This window comes from Necator americanus, chromosome IV, assembly GCF_031761385.1.
Source record: "Necator americanus strain Aroian chromosome IV, whole genome shotgun sequence".
Classification (NCBI taxonomy): Eukaryota; Metazoa; Nematoda; class Chromadorea; order Rhabditida; family Ancylostomatidae; genus Necator; species Necator americanus.
The window spans coordinates 34,834,787-34,848,072 of record NC_087374.1 but is presented as its reverse complement, the minus strand read 5'-3'; the positions used below and the strand labels follow the sequence as shown (position 1 = coordinate 34,848,072).

General features: G+C 36.9%; 2 protein-coding genes across 2 annotated transcripts; both read left to right on the top strand.

The window, feature by feature from the left end:
• Positions 1 to 2,773: 2,773 nt before the first annotated feature.
• RB195_003690 (uncharacterized protein) lies at positions 2,774 to 7,448 on the top strand (the record flags this gene model as incomplete). Its single annotated transcript, XM_064201449.1, has 11 exons — positions 2,774 to 2,830; positions 3,562 to 3,697; positions 3,813 to 3,922; positions 4,646 to 4,783; positions 4,855 to 4,991; positions 5,097 to 5,152; positions 6,273 to 6,358; positions 6,479 to 6,565; positions 7,033 to 7,074; positions 7,146 to 7,328; positions 7,395 to 7,448. The coding sequence occupies 11 exons, from the start codon at positions 2,774 to 2,776 to the stop codon at positions 7,446 to 7,448; spliced, it is 1,086 nt and encodes a 361-aa protein (XP_064057330.1).
• Positions 7,449 to 9,410: 1,962 nt separating this feature from the next.
• Positions 9,411 to 10,357, top strand: RB195_003689 (uncharacterized protein; the record flags this gene model as incomplete). The annotated part of the gene is made up of 5 exons (XM_064201448.1): positions 9,411 to 9,502; positions 9,578 to 9,645; positions 9,759 to 9,827; positions 9,922 to 10,182; positions 10,269 to 10,357. 5 exons carry the CDS (start codon positions 9,411 to 9,413, stop codon positions 10,355 to 10,357), a joined length of 579 nt encoding a protein of 192 aa, XP_064057329.1.
• Positions 10,358 to 13,286: the final 2,929 nt, after the last annotated feature.

Genomic DNA, 13,286 nt, shown 5'->3' with positions numbered 1-13,286 from the left:
TTCACATTACGAGAAAAAAAGATAACGAAAACAAAAAACATTAACTGGTTTTGGATTTGCAGTGGAAGACACGTAATGAATAATGGTTTATTCCGTGCAGAATTCGATAACACTGTGTAAATAAACGATATTTGCCGCTCCAATTCTTTTTTCGCCTTAATTTTGACAGCTGATTTTAAAAACAGTGAAAGAAATTGCAATGAAAAATTATAAATCCCCAACCACGACCCCAATCAGGATCCACAAAACTTTGATGACAGGTGAAATTTGCAACCAGTCGTCAATTATTCGAATTAACTTCGAACCTAAGCCAGAAATTATAGATTAAGGTGGAAGGGAGGTTTGAAATGAGAAGAAAGCTTCGAAAATAAAGAATTTACTTAGCTATTACCTGTTTTTCTGCAACCTAACAGAATTATTCAAGAGCAGAAAAAAATCAAAATAAAAAATTCAAGGAATTTCGGACGCCGATACCGATGGAAGCCTTTAGTTTCTACAAAATAAATAAAAGCTATAGTAATAAAATAGTATTAAATAATATAATACAAAGAAAACATTTTTTAAAAAAAATTCGAAGATAAATTAAATTTCAAATATCACTGCTAAATAAATGAAAACGAATAGAAATACGCTAATACGATGGAGTTGTCAACAATGAATCCCGTAGAAATTCGCTAATCCCACAAAAACATATTTCTGCAGCTCTGCGCGTGAAAATAATTTATACTAGATCAATAATAAATTAAATAACCAAAATAACTAAATAAACTGATAAACAATAATATGAAAATGGTTTATAATAATTTCAAGATGAAGAAAAAAAGGAATAAATATGAAATGTGAAAAAATTCGTTAGTCCTAAAAAGACGAAAAATTAACCTTACAGTTCCTACTTTGCAACGAAAGATAGGTAAAAAAAAATAAAATATCTGTTTGTAAAGCACGGTGACGGATTACGGTAATTCTTGGAGAAAGCTGGGCAGTTTATCCGGACAGTGGAAAACAGTGGAGGCGGGTTGGAGGCGGTGTTTCTCTTTCGTACCGATTATTGACAGCCGCACGGCAACACGTGCACACAAACGGTGATAACGTTATTTAATTAACTCCGACTGATTGGATTTTCTCCGTAAATGTTAAGACTTGGGAATTTTACAAAAACAAACGTTACTTTGGTTTTTTAGCCAATTCCAGGCATAGCTTACGTCCCATTTTTACACTTTTAAAGCCATTAAACTAGAAAAATTTACAATTTTTCTGGACGATAAATAATAGGTGTGGCTCTAACTCTTAATTTCATTTTTATTCTTTTTTAATTTTTAAACCATAATACCTATAACAACAACTTAAACTACTTTACTTTTTAAACAATTAAGGTTTCGCAAAAGGTTTGACTGTCGTTGAATCTTGGCATGCTGAAACGTAGTTTTTAATTGATTTTCTTGTTGTTTAATACGGGAGATCAATACCAATCTTGGCTACAGCTCAAGAAAATCAATTGAAAAATAAGGTTTCAATTTTTCGAAATTTCGGAACTATCCTTGAACAAAAACTTTTTAAGCAAAAAAAAAAATAGATCAAAACCTCGAGAACGTCGGGAGGAATTGGGAAATAGGAATAGATGGGATTGATCGTAATTAGGGATGTAGGAAAATGTAATATTATCCCCAGGGGACAAATCAAGGGCATGAATCAATCAATATTTTTGCACAAACGTTCACACTGATATTTTTCTAGAACAAATGCAGCGCAGATGTTTCTCTGGAAGAAAATATTTCCTAGAACATAAACCTTAGAGTAATAATTAAGAAACTTTTATTTCTTAATATTTAAAAATTTTAAGAGGTTAAGACGTGTGTACTAAAGGCAACAACACATTTGACTCAACATTACTTGACAAAGTAATAAAACGTAAAAATTAAAAAAAATAAAAATCATAGGACAGAGTACGGTGAGACGAGCTTCAATTCCCCACACATATTTGGAAATTAATTATATATCATGGGATAAAGTGTACACGAGTTCCTTATTGATCCAGAATAACATATAACTACGAAGGAATAACGAAAAATAAAATGCCGAGAGATTTCGTTGCTGTGTGTAATGTTCAGCCAACGGCAACCAACACAAAAAAAAATCCTTTTCCATGCTGTTCGCCCCGTTTCCGTTTCGTCGTATCCGTTCGTTTTTGTGTAATCAAAGCTCGTTCCGATCCATGCGTGCGCCTCCAAGATCTCTGGCCCTCTTCAGCATTTTCTATCTGATGCATGTAGATTACCACGCACCGCATTTAGTTGGGAGTGTAGCGCAGTTGGTAAGGCGCTTGACTGCGACTACACGGTTCATGGTTCGATACCGCCGTGGTCCAATTAAGCTCTCCATCAGTTCGTAGTCCAAAAATTGGTACCAAATGGTTCGTAGTCCAAAAATTGGTACCAGGCAAATATATTGCAAACACAATAATTAATTAATATTTGTTTAATAAAGGTGATCAATACCAATCTTGGCTACAGCTCAAGGAAATCAATTAAAAACTTCGTAATTGATAGTTATTTAATAACAAACAATAATTGGTAGTAATTAACTAAAAAGAATTTAATTCACTCCTAAGCAAATCAACCAAATGTTTGTGGAATTTGCCTTGTTTTCTCGATCAGGAAAGTGATGAAAATATCTATGATATGATGATGTTTGTAAAAACAATCGATTAGGATAGAAAAACAAGTAACTTCTACTTTCCTACCACTGCTCAAACTGATTGGTTGACCCCCCTCGTATGGGATACACCAACTCCGCCGACGTCCTGGCATTACGAATAGAGGACGATCGTGAGGTTAGCAAACCATCGTAAGAGGTTAATACTTTAGTTGCAAATTTTGAATTATTCAAAGATATTCTGAAGGTGTCTACTGATTTGATCTACAAAACCAACGGAGCTGCCGCGAACTCCTGGGCTGGAAGTCCCATGTTGTGCAGAGTGACCGCTGCGCGTTCGCTGGAATTTTTCTGCGCCTGCCTGTGCTACAGTAGTCACAATAATTCCTCGGAAGAGAAACTACAAGGATACGCTATCGTATCTCTGTCTGGCGCCCGCCATCTGCTCAATATGCGCTTGAACTGAGCCACAAGCAATAAATGCACTGAAAGAATTTAAGAAAAAACGAGATCCTACCATCAACCTTGAAAAAGCAAGTAATCGATAATTATGTCCGTTGAGCAAAAGCTGAAAGGCTTGGCTTTCTGACTTCGCTTTCGCTTCTACTTCTAAAATTTTCGAAATTTAAAACAAAGAAACGGTGGAAAAACCTCAAATACGACCCACAGTCCCAGGATTTCCCCTTTATGGAAGATGAATAAGTGTGAAATAAGGGAACAACATAAATATCAACGTGATCCTTTAAAAAGAAACTAATCAATATTGGTATCTGTTACATAGAAGCTGAATAGCTCAGTGGGACCTGAATTACTGTTTTTCAGCGTTAAAATCTTAAAAAAAAACTAGGATACGGTTAAAAACGTTCGGATATGATCTGCAGCGCCAACATTATTTCACTCGAATTTCAGGTGTCCCTAAAACTATGGAACTTACATTTATTCTCTTCTGGAGCTTTTAGTAACGTATATCGTGGATTTGTTATATCAGATACTAATGTACCAAAAGAAATTGTAATCAAAAAGACGTGGTCCGGACCGAGGGAAGGTGAAGGTGTTTCGTCCTTTTTTTCCCTTCCGAGTAACATTTATTATTTATTGTATGTCGTATTTATTGTATTATTTATTGTTGTTTATTTGTGTTTTAATTCTTATTCTTGCAGCGTCTGCACTAACCTGTTATGAAATTCAAATCCTAAAGATGCTCAGTCGACTTAATCATAAGAATGTGATACGCCTACTCTATAGCTACCGTACTAGATACTCGGATAACGTGAGTTCATACGCTGGTTATTTATTGCTTATTTTCTTGCTCTTGTTTATTTTCATTTCTCTGTCATTCCTCCTCTCATCGATTTCCATACAATGGAACAAAAATAACCGCATTCGTTAGACGATCTCGTTCGTTAGACAGCTCCTTCGTCTTTGATTCCTTCTCATGAATGCATTTATTTACGCCTGCTGCCCGCACCTCTAAGCAGAAAAAACTCATTGACTCATTAAAATGGGAATAAAACGAGTAAATTAACTGAGCTATAGCGTTTGATGGTCCAGTTTCACTTGAATTTTTGCGGATTTGATCCCCGAGCTTAGGTGGGTGTAGCAGGGTCGGTGACAGGTTCCACTGTCACTGCACAATCGATAGATGGTTCGAAACCAGCCTGGAGCCAACCAAGGCTTGCATCCTTCTAGAGGCTGATAAATTAGTACCAGACCTGTCTGGAGGATAAAAACACCGACTTGATACATCAGGTCACCCCACCCCCCACCGCTAAATCATTGTATAGGTTAGAAAACCCTTTGTAGAATTTAATTATTCTAAATTCAAGCATTGGCGCGTCCTAAACGGATTGACTAGCCTCAGATACTATACCTTAATTACTTTTATTCGAACATCTACATACCTCTTTCTTTTTTCTCTTTCTTTCTCTCTTTCACCTTTTTTCTTTTAGTTCGTGAATTTTTGTTTACCCAAATCACCGTCAAAATCGTTCAGACATGCTACTCGCTCATTTTCGAATTTTTCCCACTTAATCTCTATCAATATTTGAAAAAATTCAACAGAAAAATTGGCCTGGTTGAGACGAAAATGTTCGCTTGGCAATTGTTTCGTGGACAATATCATCTATTACGAGTATGTGCAGAGTAATTTCCGCGCTATTCATAAGAACCTCGCAGGTCAATAATTTCGCTTTCTTTCTAAAGGCAGGGATCTGTCATCGTGATATAAAACCACAAAATTTGCTTATCGATGAAGAATCCGGTCTGTTAAAAATCGGTGATTTTGGATCATCGGCAGTTGAGCCAAGAAAAGCTCCACAACCGAGCTATCATGTGACAAGGTATGCGGAGGTGTTCAGCTTCAACAACGTACCTTTCCTACTTTCTTACTTCCTACTAATCCCTGTTGATATCTGGAATACAATTACATTCCCACCCAATTAAAGGTATTATCGACCACCAGAACTTCTGCTTGGAGCGAAGATATACGGTTGTGAAGTTGGTATGCAAATTTAGTTTTTTTCTTTTTTTTTTTATTGGTATGAACAGACCACACAAGGAAAGGAAAACACAAATAAACACCATAAAAAGATGGGTAGGAAGATTTCAATCAATACACGCAAAAAAAACCTCTGTTACTTTCTTGCTTGAAGAATCCGCCGGAAATTCGTTATTACTGAAAATTCGCTGGGAGTGGGAAACTCTCAGCCAGTTCTATTCGTAAGGCAGCATATCCAGAAACTGACAATGTATGGATTTCTGCAGGTGAATACGGAGTTGGAAGTGTTGATTACGAGTATGAACGTGGCCCACTCATAGCCCCTAGTCGTCCTGAAAACGGCGTGGGAACGGCGTGCATTTGTTCCTACGAGGTACGTTAGAACGCACCCCTTGTACGCGGTACCGCTTCCCCTTGTACTTCCCGGCTCACTCAGCAGCATATTCATAGATTTTACATGAATAGGCTGGTGACAGAACCTCATTGATCCTGGATCGCTCGCTCGTGAACGCAGCACGTACACAAAAGTCGGGCGTACTCACATGCCTCGTAGGAAAAAAAACACGGTTTCCCACGCTACTTTTCAAGATGATTAGGAAAATTGAACGAGGCGACGCTCACACCCATAATCTAACAGCCAATCTCTATATTTGCCCTCAGAGATCCCAACATTGTCAGTTCAGTTGCTGGTATGCTGTTTTTGACGGAGAAGCTGTCGGGATTAACAACAACAACAACAACAACAACAACAAGCGGCGCAAAGTAAAAAAATCCGAAAATTGGGTTAAACCCACAAAAGGCGATGCCTTTCAATCCGGTTAGGACCCTTTGACCGGGACACCTGCTTTCACACCGAGGAGTTAGATATCAAGGGAATATTATATAACAATAATAGTACTATAATAGTACTATGATTTAATAGGAACATAGTAGGACCGCAAGAGGCTCGATCCGTGCGAAGGTAATTATTGAAAGCAATTATCCGGATGTGATGCTATACATGCTAATTTATTGGTTGTGACGAAGTCAGAAATTATTATATTTTCTCTTCTTACACTAAAAGCACTTCTGCTCGGCAACCTCTTTTATCCAAGTCACTATTATTGTTGAGGAAAATTTCCAGATATATGGTCATCCGCATGTGTTTTTGGAGAAATGTTACGCGGTGCTGTACTTTTCCCTGGAAAAAATACTTTCAATCAGCTTGAAGTATGGAATTTCATCTTATTTTTTTCAGTAAATTATCCTGTTTGCCCTAGAATAACATTAAAAATAAAGTTTTCCCTTTTTTTGTCTGTGCCTGCTCAGTTTTTTTTTTCTACTTTTCAGCTTTACATCGATTGCTTTGGCTTACCCACTGACAATGACGCGGATTCAATGAACGCGTCGAAACGTAAATGGAAAGAATTGAAATCGGTAGGAAACTAAGGGATTCAAGGAAGTTAATCAATAAATAATTAAATCAAAAAATTGAAATTAAAGTTAAAGGATAAAGTAAAGGATAAAGTTGCTGGTGTTGATCAATCCGCTTGGGATGCGCCCCCACGTTCACTTCAATTCAGAATCGTTTGAGGTTTATGAACGTGTAACTGGCCTATACAATGACTTGCGGTGGCTAGCCGATGTGTCAAGTCAGTGCTTTTATCCTCCCAGACAAGCTGGTACCAATTTATCGACCCCGGAGGGATGAAAGGCTTGGTGAGCACTGGGGTGGACTCGAACCTCCGATCGATTCTGCAGGCGTAGAGGAACCTCTAACCGCTACACCACACCCGCCTTATTAAAAATTATTGTTAATTAGAATTAAAGTTATAATTAAAAATGAATCAATAGTAATCATCTATAAATAATATGATAAAAGAAAATTTTTGCTGCTATTTCAGCGCTATACTGATAAAAAATGTGCAGGTCATCATTTAAGTAAGGTATGGGACAATATATAAAAACGTAGCGCTCTAAAGTAGTAATATTTCTCTTTCTTTTCGTAAAATTCCAGATATTACCGAACACGAAAGATTGTCCGGCGGAAGCGATAAGTATTCTGGAACAGATGCTTGTTTACATGCCTACTAGACGATTACATGGAACGCAACTACTATGCGATCCATTCTTCAAGGATCTATTTGATAAGAACACGAGGCGACCGTCAGGAAAACCGATCGGATGTCTGAGCAGTGCTGTAAGTGGATGTACATACATACACACATATATCGACAATACTTCTGAAACGATCAATTCCGTTCAGGATGTGAATGAAGTCCTCTCTGGAGACGTTTCAATGACCGGATCCATACAGTAGTACAATACAGAGGAACCACTAAATTGATCCAATTCAAATACTAAGATATTACTCGTCAATTAACACAGAAAAATTTAATAAAAGTTGGAAATAAATGTTGGGACACGGGTAGACAACAGAAATACTAACAGAGGATGCGTAAGAGATCACGCTAACTTTACAAAATAAAAATCAATTTATTTATTTTATAAATAATCAAATAAATACTCTTAGGATAATCAACACTGCGACATAAACTGCTCCGCTTGCTTTTACTTGAATGCACAAAGTAAAAACCGCTACTTCTTCTGCTAGAGTTAATTTTGATACACCGGGACCCTGAGGAACGGCTCAAACATGCTTTAGGGTACTACACACATACATATAAATATACAAAATCGGAAACGCTTCTCTGATCCGTTAGAAGCTGCATTTAATACAGTACTTATACGGATGTACGTATAAAAGGGCTATTGCAGCGTAATGTCGATGAGAGGTCCTGGTGCGACTGTACCGTCGATGGCTCGAAACCGCCCTAGTACCAACCAAGCCAAACATCAGTTCGGGGTCAGTAAATTGCTACTAGACTTTTTTGTGAAGGATAAAAATACTAGGGCTTGACATATCATATCAGTTCGCGCCTCCGCAAGTCATTGTAAGGCTGCACACGTATCGCATAAACCTTAAACGATTCTGGATTAAGGTCGAATGCGTAAGCGCATCCCAGAGATTCATCGATGAGTGCACTTTATCCTTTATAACCTTTAAATTTAAATATTAAATAAGTGAAAGCGTATTCCCCCTTAATATAGGATCTCCATCAACCAGCTAACAGATCATTACTTCTCATCGATCATTCACATGCAAGCGTAGACCTTTACGGGATTGACTCTTGACATCCGACGGGAATACCTGTTTTATTACTCCCGACGAGATTTGGGAGGATGAATGATCGATAGCAGCTTCTAGGCGAAACTATTGCTGTCTACATTGCTACAGAACAAAATAATATTTCTTTAACTAAAATAATGGAAAAATATGCTTTATTTACAAGAGAACAAAAATAAAAAACTTTCAAAAATAAAAAACAAAAATCACTTTCCTGACTTTCATCAACATTTGTTCTGATATTCATTCGCCAACAACAACGTATTCACATATGTTTCGCTCGATAATATCTTTTTATTATATTTCATATTTTATTTATTGTTTAAGATTTTATTACGAGTTATATTTTTTTACTATATTTTATATTTATTTAATTCGTATTGTTTGTTCGTATTGTTATTATTATTCATATTCGTACTGTTATATTCTTTATTTGAAAGCAAGAATCTTGAGCAGTTTCCTTTTTTCTTTCACCTTCTATTGTACTGTTCCTAAAAAAATTTCTATTTTGTCTTTTCTGGTTACGTTTTCTTCTCGTCTCGTTTATGCCACCTTTCGAATTTCCTTTCTTATGGATTTCAAATTTATAACGCTACAGAGTTACGCTGCTTGAGAAAAGTTGTTCAACGTTCCGAATTAATCTGAGAAATTATGCAATCCCTGTGCTCTTGTTTGATATTTCCCGAATAATTTTCCTGATCAGTGTCATTGCTACGAAAAAAAAAACTTCAAAAAAAAATAATTTATTCAATAGAAGATTATCACACTGTAATTAATCAATTAGGAACAAGTTGATGATATCCCTCCAGTTTTGCATTAAAACATCTCATTTCTAGATCAATTCGCTCTCAGCCCACAAAATCACGAGAAAACTTTAATGCAGAAATCGAAGAACTTTCGAAAAAAAATTACTTTTCCTCAAGTTTCTGCGTTCATCTGGATTTCTCTACATTTGTTAATATCCAGGCGATTTTCTTCTCTTACTCATCAAACTGCTTCAGCCGAAAGATGGTGGTTCACTCTCGTTTTTTTTTTTCAGCCACTGCCTCTTCAATTGGAGGTTGAATTTTATAGAAATTGTAGAATTTTCTCGAGATGGATGTACTTTTATTGATGTTACTACAGTATTCGAGAACATTCGCATGTATTCCAACTTTTAACGACGAGAATGAGGTTGTTGTAAACAGGTGGGCCGTTTGATTTTTTCATTTTCTGAGTGAATCCCATTTTTTACGCGTTAGCATCTCAAAATATTCTTTAAGATCGAATCAACAGGGGCAGATAGTCCTAGAACTATCGCCAACATCTAGTGATGTGACGTCAGTACGCGGTAAGAACCAGGACATCCCGGATAATCAATTGTTACAAATGTCCTAACATTATTCCATTAAAAAAATTTCCCGTGTTTTCCTCCTCATTATGTGGGTCCCCCTGTATTTTCAGGTGCAACCAGTTCTGTTCCCGGTTCAGTGATTACTATTTTATCCGACACTACGGATTCCGACATTACAGGTAAAATTTTCCGATTCATTTTATTTATTTATTTATTTATTTATTCCGGTTTTATGTGCCAACTTTCCAACTGTAACTGTAACTTTTCCTCAAGCTGTTACTGCCATCAGTCCGATCAAGAATCCTGCAACTATAACTGTCATCATCGTCGGTTCAACAACAGCACCTTCTGCCGTTTCCACAGCAGTTTCGACTACTGTAATCAGTACAAGTACCGTAACGATGATGATGCCTGGATCAACAACTGTTGGCATCGTTACAACAACAACGACTACCACAGCTACGAGAGTACCTACCGTAACAACAAGTACCACAGTAACCGCAGCACCCACTACAACTACAACCACGACTCCACGTAGGTTTTTTTTTTAAATCTCGTTAGTTAAGATGTTTCCGGAGGAAAATACCCGTTATTTCCACAATTTCTATATGTTCCTACAGCAGCCAGAACGACAACTACGACTACGACGACAACGACGTACCCTCCTGCTCCACCCGGCGCAGCGGCTCTGGCAAATCCAGTGGGATGAGATGGATTAAGCTCAACTGATGACATGGAAGATGATCTTCCAATCAAGGAAATGCCATGTTTTAAGGAGATCTGTTGGAAAAAAAACCTTTAACATAAATTTGCAAAGAATAAATCTTAAGGAATGGAAGATATTTGAAAAAAGAAGGGATAAATATTACAAACAAGTAAATTTCTACACGCATTAAAGGTCAAGAAGTTACTCACCAAGCATATGAAGCGTGACTCAAACGGGAGTTGGCTGATTTTTGTTTCGAGAGGATCCTTCGAGTATCCTATCCAGATAGTATGAAAAACAAGCAAATTTTTAGACTCGAATTTTTACAAAATAATTCTACGACGTTCTATCTGTTCAATTGTTTATTGAAGGCGCTAAAATAGCGAATACCGTGCCAACATGGGCGGAAAAATAGCTGCCAAAGAAATTTTTTTAAAAAGTAAACAGCCTTATTAATAATGAGATAGGCGAGAAGACTATGTGTTAGTTTCGTGCACGATTCCACCCCGAGAGACTTGACATGGTGATCCGAACAGATTTGTGGGGAAAAAAAAGATTAGGAAAGGAAAAAAGGAAAAAGGGATAAGAAAAAATTACAGATTTGTGGGAAAAAAAGAGAATTGTGGAAGTTTTATCGAAACACAAGCAAGCTCTAGATGTTTTAGCATCCATTTACATCAACCTATGTATTCAAATACTATTATCATTTATCTGATCTAAATATATTTCTTACAATGTTACAACGTCGGTTAATTACAGTTTTTTACAATAGTTTATTTTCTTAGCAATGAATAAATGAACAAATAATGATAATAAACGAATAAATATAATGTTAATAAATAATAATAACGAATAAAACACGTCCTTTGGATATTTTGATTGAATTATGCCTTTTTCATTGACATAATTATAATGTTATTAGTATTTTATTAATTGAAAATCATTTCTCTTTAAATCACAAATAAGGATTACTGTTATAATTTTCAGAGTGTAAATCTCCGTACGTACAGGGAGGGTGGCACAGGGAAACGGGGAATTTCAATTGCAACAGCCTTGAGGGTGTTGGGAAACAGGTGGGAATGGGATCCTTCAGTTTACAACTATTTGCCATCTGTTAATCATGGACCAATGGATCGGTTCACATCGTGGATTTGCTGTGAAATAACCATTACAAAAATGGTACCAGTACAACTGCTGTTCAACGGCCGCTCAACTTTCCCATAACTTTTACATACTGGATCTTCTTCAACAGATACCTACAGACACCAACAGATACTGTGAAGTATTAAGCGAACGACTGTTCGGTTTAGGTTCAATTTCCTGCCGCACATTCACAACAAACCACATTACGAACTGACCCTATGGTCCATGGTTACTAAATGGCAAGTAGTTGTATACTGAAGGATCTCATTCCGTCCATCAACACCTCAGGACCCACACCTACATTTTAAATCCCTGGTTTCCCTGCACCATCCTGTACTTCAACTGTGAAAAATAAAATGTCTGGCGTTAATCAATCCGCTTGGGATGAGAATCCTTTAAAAAAGGACGAAGCATAACCCACACGTATTTCTGCTACGTTAAATTACTCGAGACAAAACCACTATAAATTAGGCTAGTCGTTTCTTTCTACACACGTGTAAAGTTAAAGTTAAAGTTTCTGGCGTTAATCAATCCGCTTGGGATGCGCCACCACGTTCACTTCAATTCAGAATCGTTTGAGGTTTACGAACGTGTGACTGGCCTATACAATGACTTGCTGGGGCTAGCCGTTGGGTCAAGTCAGTCCTTTTATCCTCCCAAACAAGTCTGGTACCAATTTATCGACCCCGTAGGGATGAAAGGCTTGGTGAGCACCAGGGCGGATTCGAACCTCCGGCCGAATATATATATATATATATATATCCTATATAATCTCATTATGATCTGATAACTCGCAATGAGATTATATTAGGATAGATGCGAGCTTGAGAGTAATTTCTATTTTAAGAACAGATTACTACTAGATTAAATTGTTATTTTGGATTATTATTTCAAGAGTTTTAGATTACTTCTAAACTTTCTTCTGGATCAAAACACAAACCTCGACCCTGGAGGGATGAAAGGCTTAGTGAGCGTTAGGGTGGATTCGAACTTCCGATCGATCGTGCAGGCAGCGGAACCTCTTACCGACTGCGCTACACCCGACCAATTCTGTACTTATATGTACTAAATCAATTAAACTGTCGTTTTCTTAACTTTCAAACACAGAACAATTATGAAGAGGAATAACGACTCTGCAGTTCACCTCGTAGTTACATATGTACGTACAGAGATTGAAATTGGCGACGCTTGTTGACTGACCCTGACGATGACCATTTGTCAAGGAATTAATGGGATTCCCAACGATTTGTGCTTGTAATTAGCCTAGTAAGAACATTGTTTTGTACGAATGCTATAATACCAACCTATTAGAAGTGCTATATTAGCTAGTTTGCTATTTGTTTGTTTATATCCATCCCGAAAACTATTTTAAATTTTATTTTCTTCATCCAAACTTCCTCCAGAGTTCCTACCATGAACAGCATTTAATCGCAGAGCGGACACGTTTAGTGAAGGGAAGAAGTTTTTGCTGCGAGTTTTACCACTAGAAAGCACCAATTTATGATAGGAACTAGTCCAGAACAATTTCGGATATCGATCTACATTTCCTATCGATTTTCTTGCGAGAGATTTAACAAAAATTTCCAGGAATCTTTTGAAAAAAATAAATTGTAGAAGGAAGAAGTCAGAAAAATCACAATCTTTTGTTAGTAATTGTGTTTATTTCGTTATTTCCTCTGTCACCGGTGATGGACCCGTCAATCCCTATGATCTCCTCCTACTTACTGTCTTATGTATTAGTTCTTGCATGTATACCCACTTATGTTGATGAAAATGAAGTTCTACAGAG